This window comes from Mobula birostris, chromosome 6, assembly GCF_030028105.1.
Source record: "Mobula birostris isolate sMobBir1 chromosome 6, sMobBir1.hap1, whole genome shotgun sequence".
NCBI lineage: Eukaryota > Metazoa > Chordata > Chondrichthyes > Myliobatiformes > Myliobatidae > Mobula > Mobula birostris.
The window spans coordinates 114,173,345-114,185,798 of NC_092375.1; the positions used below are offsets into that span (position 1 = coordinate 114,173,345).

The 12,454-nt window shown below is 46.8% G+C and overlaps 1 protein-coding gene across 1 annotated transcript in view; it reads left to right on the forward strand.

The window, feature by feature from the left end:
* spega (striated muscle enriched protein kinase a) overlaps positions 1–10,094 on the forward strand; it is a 392,740-nt gene extending 382,646 nt beyond the window's left edge. Inside the window, exon 41 of the mRNA XM_072261057.1 lies at positions 10,006–10,094. Coding sequence (XP_072117158.1) covers positions 10,006–10,012 — 7 coding nt within the window. The 3' untranslated portion in view covers positions 10,013–10,094. The remainder of the gene's footprint in view (positions 1–10,005) is intronic.
* The last annotated feature ends 2,360 nt before the right edge of the window (positions 10,095–12,454 follow it).

The window sequence follows — 12,454 nt, forward strand, 5'->3', positions numbered from 1 at the left end:
GAGAAGGGGGATGAAAGGTGTACAAGATCATGAGAGGTGTAGGTTGAGTGAACAGTCAGTCAGTGCTTTAATCCCTCAGGATGGAAATTGTTATGGTGATTGGAGGGAAGTATAGGGCGGTGTCAGGTAGGTTTTTCACACAGAGACTGGTGGGTGTGTAGAACATACTGCCAGGGACAGATACACCAGAGACATTTAAGAAATTCTTAAATGGGCACATGAATGATAGAAAAATGGAGGAGGGAAGAGTTACATAGAAACATAGAAAACCTACAGCACAATGTAGGCCCTTTGCCCCACAAAGCTGTGCCAAACATGTTCTTACCTTAGAACTACCAAGGCTTGCCCATAGCCCTCTATTTTTCTAAGCTCCATGTACCTATCCAGGAGTCTCATAAAAGACCCTATCGTTTCCACCTCCACCGCCAGCAGCCCATTCCACACACTCACCATTCTGTGTGTAAAAAACTTACCCCTGCCATTTCCTCTGTACCTACTTCCAAGCACCTCAAAACCATGCCCTCTTGTGCTAGCCATTTCAGCCCTGGGAAAAAGCCTCTGACTAGCCACACGATCAATGCCTCCAATTATCTTGTACACCTCTATCAGGTCACCTCTCATCCTCCATCGCTCCAAGGAGAAAAGGCCGAGTTCACTCAACCTATTCTCATAAGGCATGCTCGCCAATCCAGGCAACATCCTTGTAAATCTCCTTTGCACCCTTTCTATGGTTTCCACGTCCTTCCTGTAATGAGGTGACCAGAACTGAGCACAGTACTCCAAGTAGTGTCTGACCAGGGTCCTATTTAGCTGCAACATTGCCTCTCAGCTCTTAAACTCAATCCCACGGTTGATGAAGGCCAATGCACCATATGTTTTCTTAACCACAGAGTCAACCTGCACAGCAGCTTTGAGTGTCCTATGGACTCAGACCCCAAGATCCCTTTGATCCTCTGCACTGCCAAGACTCTTACCATTAATGCTATATTCTGCCATCATATTTGACCTACCAAAATGAACCACCTCACACTTATCTGGATTGAACTCCATCTGCCACTTCTCAGCCCAGTTTTGCATCCTATCAATGTTCCACTATAACATCTGACAGCCCTCCACATTATCAACAACACCACCAACCTTTGTGTCTTCAGCAAAGTTACTAACCCATCCCTCCACTTCCTCATCCAGGTCATTTATAAAAATCACGAAGAGTAGGCGTCCAAGAACAGATCCCTGAGGCACAGCACTGGTCACCGACTTCCATGCAGAATATGACTCGTCTACAACCACTCTTTGCCTTCTGTGGGCAAGCCAGTTCTGGATCCACAAAGCAACGTCCCCTTGGATTCCATGCCTCCTTACTTTCTCAATAAGCCTGGCATGGGATACCTTAGCAAATGCCTTGCTGAAATCCATATACACTACATCTATGGCTCTACCTTCAATGTGTTTAGTCACATCCTCAAAAAATTCAATCAGGCTCATAAGGCACAACCTGCCTTTGACAAAACCATACTGGCTATTCCTAATCATATTATGCCTCTCCAAATGCCTAGAAATCCTGCATCTCGGGCTCTTCTCAGATTAGATTGATTTTAGAGTTGGTTAAAGGGTCAGCACAACATCGTGGACTGAAAGGCCTGCACTGTGTTGTAATGTTCTGTGTCCTATGTTCTAAAACAACAGCCATAAAACAAGACCCGTTCCTCCCACCCACACATAGACACAGTCCTCTGACACCAAGACAGTCCGCTTTCTTATTCACCAGTCTCCAGCAGCTTCACACTCAAATGCAGACACCCAGACATTGTGCCTTTGACTACCCCAGCGGACACGCAGAGACCCACAGACACGGAGCTCCAGGATTTGCTGTGACCATATAAAATATAAACTGCAATGCTATGACTGCTTTTTTTTTCATCACCACAATGTTTCATGGTACCCATACGTAGTTTGGCAAAAGGGCCCATATCCAGGAACACCTTCAGCATCTGCTGGTGCTTGTGATTAACAGCTTTCCACTAACAGGCCCTTCCACTCTTTCCCACTTTTATGGTCAGGGAATAACCTGTAGCCATGACTCTTCACCTTCACCCTTTAATGTTCTGTGCTCTATAGAATAATGGAGAGTTATGTAAGACCATAAGGTATAGAAGCAGAAGTAGGCCATTCAGCCCTTCAAGTCTGCTCCACCATTCAATCATGGGCTGATCCACTTCATCCCATCATCCCCACTCCCCTACTCCCCTGCTTTCTCCCCATACCTTTTGATGCCCTGGCTAATCAAGAACCTCTCTATCTCTGCCTTAAATACACCCAATAACGTGGCCTCCACAGCCACTCATGGTAACAAATTCCACAGATTTATCACCCTCTGACCAAAGTAATTTCTCCGCATCTCTATTCCAAATGGACGTCCTTCAATCCTGAAGTCATGCCCTCTTGTCCTAGACTCCCCTACCATGGGAAATAAATTTGTCATATCTAATCTGTTCAGGCCTTTTAATATTCGGAATGTTACTATGAGATCCCCCCACATTCTCCTGAACTCAGGGAAAACAGCCAAAGAGCTGCCAGACGTTCCTCATACAGTAACCCTTTCATTCCTAGAATCATTCTCATGAATCTTCTCTGAACCTCCTCCAATGTCAGTATATCCCTTCTAAAATAAAGAGCCCAAAACTGCACACAATATTCCAAGTGTGGTCTCACAAGTGCCTTACAGATCCTCAACATCACATCCCTACTCTCATATTCTATACCTCTAGAAATGAATGCCAACATTGCATTCACCTTCTTCACAGCCAACTCAACCTGGAGGTTAACTTTTAGGGTATCTTGCACAAGGACTCCCAGGTTTCTTTGCATTTCTGCATTTTGAATTCTCTCCCCATCTAAATAATAGTCTGCCCGTTTACCTCTTCCACCAAAGTGCATGACCATGGAACACCACTGGTAACCAGCAGCCAGCCAGAATAGGATTCCTTTATTCCCACTCTCTCTTTTCTGCCAACCAGCCAATGCTCCACCCACACTAGTAACTTCCCTATAATTCCATGGGCTCTTATCTTGCTAAGCAGCCTCATGTGCAGCACCTTGTCAAAGGCCTTCTGAAAATCCAAGTACACCACGTCTACTGCATCTCCTTTGTCTACCCTGCTTGTAATTTCCTCAAAAAATTGCAGTAGGTTTGTCAGGCAGGATTTTCCTTTCAGGAAACCATGCTGGCTTTGGCCTATCTTGTCATGTGCCTCCAGGTACTCTGTAATCTCATCCCTAACAATCGATTCCAACAACTTCCCAACCACTGATGTCAGGCTAACAGGTCTATAGTTTCCTTTCTGCTGCCTCCCACCCTTCTTAAAAGTAGAGTAACATTTGCAATTTTCCAGTCATCTGGTAAAATGCCAGAATCTATCGATTCTTGAAAGATCATCGTTAATGCCTCCACAATCTTTCCAGCTACTTCCTTCTGAACCCAAGGGTGCATTCCATCAGGTCCAGGAGATTTATCCACCCTCAGACTATTAAGCTTCCTGAGCACCTTCTCAGTCATAATTTTCACTGCACAAACATCACTTCCCTGACACTCTTGAATGTCCGGTGAGTGGCCTGACAACAGAAACAGAGGTCTTGATAACAGGTACAAGGTAACGAGAGGCAGTAACAAAGCAACGAGAGGCAGTAGCAAAGCAGGGTAACACCACTGGTCCCTGGATCAGTCCCACTTCCACTGTGAGTCTAACACCTCGCTCAATCCAACTTGTAACACACACCGGCTATCTGTTATTCTATATATTGTAAGGTACCCCGTAACTGGGTTGCCAAACCAGCAGAAATGGATCACTCAGTTGGAGTCTGGATTACTAGAACTAAGAAAGTTTTATTAAAGAAACAAGCAACACAGTACTCTAATCAAAAGGATAATGAATGCAACAGTTCAGCAATGATAAACATACATGTACACAGAATTCAGATAACAGGATCAATCAAGCGCTATCGTTGTCTAGGGGTAAATGACCAGTTTCAAAGTGACGCAAAGTTCAGTTCAATTTAGTTCAGTTCAGTTCGCAGTAATCGTTGCCGTGGCGATGGACAATGGGGGAAGGAGAGAGAGAGCAAAACGAATGAATATTCAAAACGACTTCCACACAGACCTTCGCAGTCGGCTTTCAGGCGAGTCCTTTGTGATGTCATCTGAGGTCACCGACCGTGACCCCTCCGTTTCCAGATACGATCGTTTCCCTGCGGTGAGCCTGGCACCCAGGCAAGGGTGGACACACATCAGGTTCCCGCCGATCGTGCCTTTCCACCCTGAGCGTCTATGGCTTGATCCCGCGATCAGCCGTCCAAAAGCTTCCCACCGACTTGTGAGAGGCGCACCGCTTCCAGGGTCTCGTTACCTCGGGTGTCGTGTGTGTCCTGCCTTAGCAAACCTGTCCCTTTTTATCCCCCTGCTGGGGTATCGCCTGTCCATCACTTCAGACAGTTCAGGGTTCAAAGGGGAGCCAATCTTGACAGCTCTCCTTCCGTCCCTTCATTAACATCTCCAAATGCTGCTCCATTGTTTTCCTGATCTCTCTCTCTCCTGAAGACAGTTGGCAGACCAACTGCTGATCCACTGGTGCCAGCACAGGACAGCTACATCTTAATCTATGTGTATTCTTGTCACACATCCCCCCCCCCCTTAAGGATTTTTACCGGGGGGTTAAAATTACAAACATGAGTACATTATTTAGTACACACAAATATACATCTTTATCAGCTATTTGGCTAATACAGTGAGTTTGAAGTTGTCAACACCTTGACAGACAGTCAGCCATCACATTTTCTGTTCCTTTTATATGTGTTATTAATAATCCCTTAGACCAGGCTCCAATTTAGCAAACTTCATAGTGGCCAAAAACACTGATGAATTGCGATCAATGTAACCTCTCATTTGGTTTTGTCCCAGACCACAATAACAAGGGTCGTCCCATTCCGACTTAGTTTTCTCTCGCAAGGGCTTAGTAGGAGGGGGAGGGGTAGTGACCGCAGAGTTATTGCAAAACTTCCTACAGTACCCCACCATCTCCAAGAGCCTTCTGAGGGCCCTCTTGTCTGTCGGGGTTGGGAGGTCAGCGATAGCCTGCACTGTAGCTTGCATCGCTGCCAGCTGCCCCTGTGTCACCACAATTCCCAGGTAAGTGACCCTCGTGTGGCCGAACTCATTTTTTTCAAGGTTCACTATCAAGCTGGCTTCAGACAGCCGTATTAAATTGCCAATACACACCTCTGTGTTTGTCAGCCCTTTAGTCACTGAATTACTCATTCTATATGGCTGTTGTTTACTAGGCTGACCTATTGTAACAGACACCACCCAACGTCCCAGTTCTTTGCATCGCCTCGGGACAATCAAACACACGGGTGCGAGTCGTTTAATTACTTCTCCTAAAGAGTCGCTTTGTTCGGGGATTAGGGGAGAGACCTTATCAGCAGACCTGGCCAAAACAATAGCCTTCTCCCATCTGGTCGATACCATACTCATCTTTTCAAAATGGTTTTTTTCTCTTATCGGGGGGGACCCTAGCTTCATTGATTTCCACGCTAACACCGACTAGGTTTGTTAGCATATCAAAAGCCTGTGACCGTCTCAGTTCGCGTCGGTCATAATCAATAACATCCTTCCCCCTGGGCAGCCGGTAAACCTCTTTCATGATTCCACCAACTGTTCCCTCCAGTACCGCAAAATATCCACCGGGGGGTACCTTGTGGGCCAGGTTAAAAACCTCATCCCCATAACTCTTTTGCACCACCCCCCATTCCTCATCTGTGGGCACAGCACTTAGTCTCCCTTGCTTCCTTAGCACTTTCTCCTCTACACAATAGCCTACTAGTTCCCTTGTTAAGTCTGTGTCAGAGAGAGCTGTCTCTGCCAAGACCATCAGCCCCTTGTCTCGCTCCTGCGTCTGCACAAATTCTTTCCTGGCTACTGCTACGTCTGTCCCAGCTCCCTCACTACCTCTTGTCTCACTACACTCCTTCTTTTCACTTTCTACCCCCTTCTCGTACAAGGCTGGCAGAAACGTCTCAGCTAAATTTACTACCGCGGTCCCGTGATGAACCTGTGAGTCCATGGGCGGGGCCTCACTGCTGGCAGGCTGACCTGTCAATCTCACGGCTGGGAACATGATTCCCCTGGCGAGGTCATTACCGAGCAAGACTTCCACGCCTTTCATCGGTAATTCGGACCTCACCCGATCGTGACTAGTCCAGAGACCAGGTTGCTTTGTAAGTGTATCTGGTGCAAAGGGACTGACTCTGTCCCTCCCCCAATACCTTTCACCTTGACCTCCCCAGTCTGGGTCTCTGAGCTAAACCCTAATACACTCTTCAGTATTAGTGACTGACACGCTCCCGTGTCTCTCCAGATCCGCACTGGAACTGGTTTTAACCCCTCCTTCACTGACACCAATCCAGCCGAGATAAACTTCTCACGCCCTTCCTTAACTTTGGCAGACCTGTCCTTCCCTAACGGTTCGTTTACCAGCTCGATACAACCAGTTAAGATCGCCGTTTTTCCTTTTCCCGTCTCCTTCTTTTGGGGCAAAGCACCTGGACGCAAAGTGTCCGACTTTCCCGCAATTATAACAGACGACCCCAGGAGACTTCCTACCAGACTGCTCCCGGTCTACCTTATCCTTCTCACTAGTCCCCGGCTTACTTTCTGACTTTTCTGGCGGACTCTCCCCGCCGTCCTGACTACCCTTCTGGTAGCCTTTACTCAGGGCAAACTTCATTTTATGCGTCAACGCATACTCATCCGCTAACTTAGCAGTTGCGGCTAACGTGGCTGCCTCTTTCTCATCTAGGTAGGGTCTCATACCCTCAGGGACACAACCTTTAAACTGCTCAATCAGGATCAGCTGTAGCAGTCTGTCATAATCCTCCTCTACCCCCTTCAAGGCGCACCAACGCTCACAATATGTCTGCATCTCACGGGCAAACTCTAAATACGTGCGGTCCCACTGCTTCCTCGCATTCCGGAACCTCTGCCGGTATGCCTCCGGGACCAACTCATAAATCCTGAGGATGGCCTCTTTCACCACCTCATACCTCTGGGCATCTTCCGCGGACAAAGCTGAGTAAGCTTCTTGGGTTTTCCCTTTCAGTACACTCTGAAGCAAAACAGCCCACTTATCCCTCGGCCAGTCCTGACTTGTAGCAACTTTTTCGAAATGGAGAAAGTACCGATCCACATCGGTATCGTCAAATGGGGGAACCAGCCTAACCTCCTGGGTCGCCCGGAACCCTCCACCTTGGTTCGGCACGGGCCACTGCTCTGCCCTTATCCTTAATTTCTCCAGCTCGAATTCCCTTTCCCTCTGTTTCTCTTCTCGCTCCCACTGTCTCTCTCTCTCTCCCTCTCTCTCTCCTGCCTTTCTAACTCTTTCTCTCTCTCTTGCCTTTCAAACTCTCTCTCCTTCTCTTCTCACTCCAACTGTCTGTCCCTCTCTTTCTCTTCTCACTCCAACTGCCGTACCCGGAACTCGTGCTCGAGTCTCAGTTTTTCAAGCTGCACCTGTACCGCGTCTCCGGCAGGTTTTTCAATAGACACCACCTCCAGCTCGCCTTGGGGAAACACGTCTTTAGATACATAGTGCTCTACGATAGCTCTGTGTATCTCCTCTCTCTTCATTGTCGACTTCCCCTTAGCAAGATTCAACCGTTTGGCCACTGCTACCAATTCCGATTTCCTGGCATCCTCTAATGCCTCCAAGGTCGGCGCCTTTATAATTTCCTCAGCCTCCATTTCTGCTGTTTGTCTTTTCTTTCTTTCGGGAATTTTGACCCAATCAACTTACTCCATCCCAAATTTAGCGTTCAAAATCGCGGACGAGAACCCCACTTATGTTAGGTACCCTGTAACTGGGTTGCCAAACCAGCAGAAATGGATCACTCAGTTGGAGTCTGGATTACTAGAACTAAGAAAGTTTTATTAAAGAAACAAGCAACACAGTACTCTAATCAAAAGGATAATGAATGCAACAGTTCAGCAATGATAAACATACATGTACACAGAATTCAGATAACAGGATCAATCAAGCGCTATCGTTGTCTAGGGGTAAATGACCAGTTTCAAAGTGACGCAAAGTTCAGTTCAATTTAGTTCAGTTCAGTTCGCAGTAATCGTTGCCGTGGCGATGGACAGTGGTGGGGAAGGAGAGAGAGAGCAAAACGAATGAATATTCAAAACGACTTCCACACAGACCTTCGCAGTCAGCTTTCAGGCGAATCCTTTGTGATGTCATCTGAGGTCACTGACCGTGACCCCTCCGTTTCCAGATACGAATCGTTTCCCTGCAGTGAACCTGGCACCCAGGCAAGGGTGGACACACACCAGGTTCCTGCCGATCGTGCCTTTCCACCCTGAGCGTCTATGGCTTGATCCCGCGATCAGCCGTCCAAAAGCTCCCATCAACTTGTGAGAGGCGCACCGCTTCCAGGGTCTCATTACCTCGGGTGTCGTGTGTGTCCTGCCTTAGCAAACCTGTCCCATTTTATCCCCCTGCTGGGGTATCGCCTGTCCATCACTTCAAACAGTTCAGGGTTCAAAGGGGGAGCTGCTCTTGACAGCTCTCCTTCCGTTCCTCTCTCCCGTCCCTTCATTAACATCTCCAAATGCTGCTCCATTGTTTTCCTTATCTCTCTCTCTCCTGAAGACAGGTGGCAGACCAACTGCTGATCCCACTGGTGCCGGCACAGGACAGCTACATCTTAATCTATGTGTATTCTTGTCACAATATAAACCCCTGGATTAGATGGCAACCTGTAACCTACTCCTAGGAATCTAGTATTCGACATATAAACACCCTGAATTAGATCCCAGCCTGTAACCTACTTAATGGGGATCTGTTATTCTATATTTAACTCCATGCCCAAACCCCTGGATTAGATCCCAGCCTGTAACCCACTCCTAGACAAATGTTATTCTGTATGTAAACCCCCAAACTACTGGATTAGATCCCAGTCCGTCACCCACTCCAGAGAATCTGGAGGATCTATTTTTCTCTGTATAAAGACCCCTATTACCTGGATTAGATTCCAGCCTGTAACTTCTCATGGGGATCTATTATTCTAAATATAAACCCCTTCAAACCCCTGGGTTAGACCCCAGACTGTAACCCACTCCCAGCATTTGATCCCAGGTATCTGTTATGCTACATATAAACCCTTGAACACTCCAATTAGACCCTAGTTAGAGGGTCCAAGCTGTATAAGAATAGGAGCAGAATCTGGCTGTTTGGCCCATTGAGTCTACTCTGCCATTCCATCATTCCTCTCAACCCCATTCTCCTGGCTTCTCTCCTTAACCTTTGACACCCTTACTTATCAAGATATTGTCAACCTCCGCTTTACATATATCCATTGATTTGGCCTCCACGGCCATCTGTGACAATGAATTCCACAAGTTCGTCACCCTCTGGCTAAAGAAATTCCTCATCTCTGTTCTAAAGGGACGTCCTTCTTTTCTGAGGCTGGACTCACCCACTGCAGGAAACATCCACTCCACATCCACTCTTTATAGGCCTTTAATATTTACAAGAGATTCTGCAGATGCTGGAAATCCAGAGCAACACACACCAAAGTGCTGGAGGAACTCAGCAGGTCAGGAGGCATCGATGGAAATGAATAAATAGTCGATGCTGTATACTGAGACCCTTCATCAGGATTGGCTTTCAATATTAGATAGGTTTCAATGAGAGCCCCATCCCCATTCTTCTAAACTTCAGCGAGTACTGGCCCAGAGCCATCAAATGCACTTCATGCATTAACCCTTTCATTCGTGGGATCATTCTCGTGAACCTCCTCTGGACCCTCTCCGATGCCAGAACATCCTTTCTTAGATAAAGGGCCCAAAACTGCTCACAATACTCTAAGTGTGGTCTGACCAATGCCTTACAAAGTACCTCAGCATTAACACTTACCTCTGTCATTCTTTCTTCTCCCCTCCCCCCCATACAGCAAATGATACAGAAGTTTGAGAACAGGTATCAACAAGCCCAAGGACAGCTTGTAATCAGCCCTTTGAACAGACTTGATTAATAAAGAAGAATTCTTGATCTCCCTACTTGTCTTGCTGTTACCCCTGTAATTTCTTTATTCGTGTGAAGTGATTCACAATGCAGAGCTGAGAGATGGCAGACGCATTTCAAACTGGAGAAGTGTGAAGTGATTCAGTTTGGAAGGTTGGACTTGCAGGCAGAGTACAGAGTTAATGGCAGGATTCTTGGCAGTGTGGAGAAACAGAGAGATCTTGGGATCCAAGTCTATAGATTGCTCAAAGCTGCCATGCAAGGTGATAGGGTGGTTAAGAAGGTGAATGGTATGTTGGCCTTATTAGACCACACTTGGAATATTGAATTCATCTCTGGTCGCCTCATTATAGGAAGGATGTGGAAGCTTTAGAGAGAGTGCAGAGGAGATTTACCAGGATGCTGTCTGGATTAGAGAGCATGTCTTGTGAGGTTAGGCTGAACAAGCTGGGCTTTTCTTTCAGGAATGAAAAAGGATGAGAGGTGACTTGATCGAGGTGTATATAATGAGAAGAGGCATAGATAGAGGGGCTAGCCAGAGACATTTTCTCAGGATGGAAATGGGTAATACAAAGGGCCATAATTTTAAAGTAACTGGAGGAAATTATAGTGGGATGTCAGAGATAAGTTTTTTACACAGAGAGTGGTGGATGCATCGAGCACCCAGCCAGGGGTGATGGTAGACCAGCAGCATTGGGGATATTTAAGAATCTCTTAGATAGGCACATACATGACAGAAATATGGAGGACTATGGGGAAAAGAAGGGTTAGGTTGATCTTAAAACAGGTTAGAGGGTCAACACAGCATTGTGGGCTAAAGGGCCTGTACTGGGCTCTAATGTTCTATGTACCTGCACTGCACTTTTTACCACCTTGGGATGACCTGTCGGACTGCACGAGGCAATTACAAAGAAGGCATGCCAGTGGCGTTTAAGGGTACTTGGTATGTCACCAAAGACTCTAGTAAATTTCTACAGATGTATTCTGACTGGTTGCATCACAGCCTGGTGTGGACAGGGTCTCTACACAGGACAGGACAAAGCTGCAGAGGGTTGTGAACTCAGCCAGCTCCATCAAGGGTAAGTGATGATAATAAACCCACTGCCAATCAGCCTCTGTGTGAGGCGAGAGTCAGCAGCTGAATCTGGGCTGAATGTCTGTTGGGCAGCATTGTTTCCCGATGTGTATATGTGAGAATAAGGGTGAATTGGCCTTGATTATATTGCTAGTATTCCACCAACCAGAGCACGTCTGTCACTCACCCTCCAGAACCCACTAGAGAACGTTAACATAGCAATCACCTCCACAGAATGTCACTAAGTTAAGTTTGAAGCCTCCCCACAGCTGCAAGAGATTTTCCAACAGGTGAGAGCAACTCCCTGGACAGGGAGACAGATCTTAAGTAGACGATGTGTAGAGACAGAGAAGAGACAGCAGAACTTGGCTCAGAAGATGGAGTGAGGGAAAGGAAATCGGAATGCAAGGGAGATCGGGAGCGGAGGAACGTCTCAGGGAAGCTGCAGGGACCCGGGGGGGTCACAGAGACAAAAATACAGTACATGAAATGAATTGGGGGGGGAATGGGGTCACTTTCTTTCAAGACTCAAAATTGTTTAGTGTGATCTCCAGTACACAAGTGTCAAGGGAGAATGAAATAATCCTTACTCCAGATCTGATGCAGCAAAAAAATCATAAGACTAGAAGATGTAGGAGCAGAATAAGGCCATTTGGCCCATCGAGTCTGCTTCGCCATTTCATCATGGCTGATCCAATTTTCCTCTCAGCCCCAATCTCCTGCCTTCTCCCCGTATCCCTTCATGCCCTGACCAATCAAGAATCTATCAACCTCTGCCTTGAATATACAGAAGACTTGGCCTCCACAGCTGTCTGTGACAAAGAATTCCACAGATTCACCACCCTCTGGCTAAAGAAATTCCTCTTCATCTCTGTTCTAAAAGGATGCCTCTCTATTCTGAGGCTGTGTCCTCTGGTCTTAGACTCTCCCACCGTAGGAAACATCCTCTCCACATCCACTCCATAGAGGCCTTTCACCAGTCGATAGGTTTCAATGAGGTCATCCCTCATTCTTCTGAATTCTACTGAATACAGGCCCAGAGCCATCAAACGCTCGTCCTATGACAAGCCTTTCGGTCCCGGAATCATTTTCGAGAATGAAATAATAAGATAAAGATCACGACAATAATAAAAATACAATAAACATAAATACATAGGATAGCTCATACACATGGATTGATTGTATAAAGTGATGCAAGGCACAGAAGTGTCTGTACACAAGGTGACAGAAAGTGATACAGTAGCGGCATTTGGGGGTGTGGAGGGTGGGTTAGTGGGTGGAGGTGTTGGTCAGCCTTACTGCT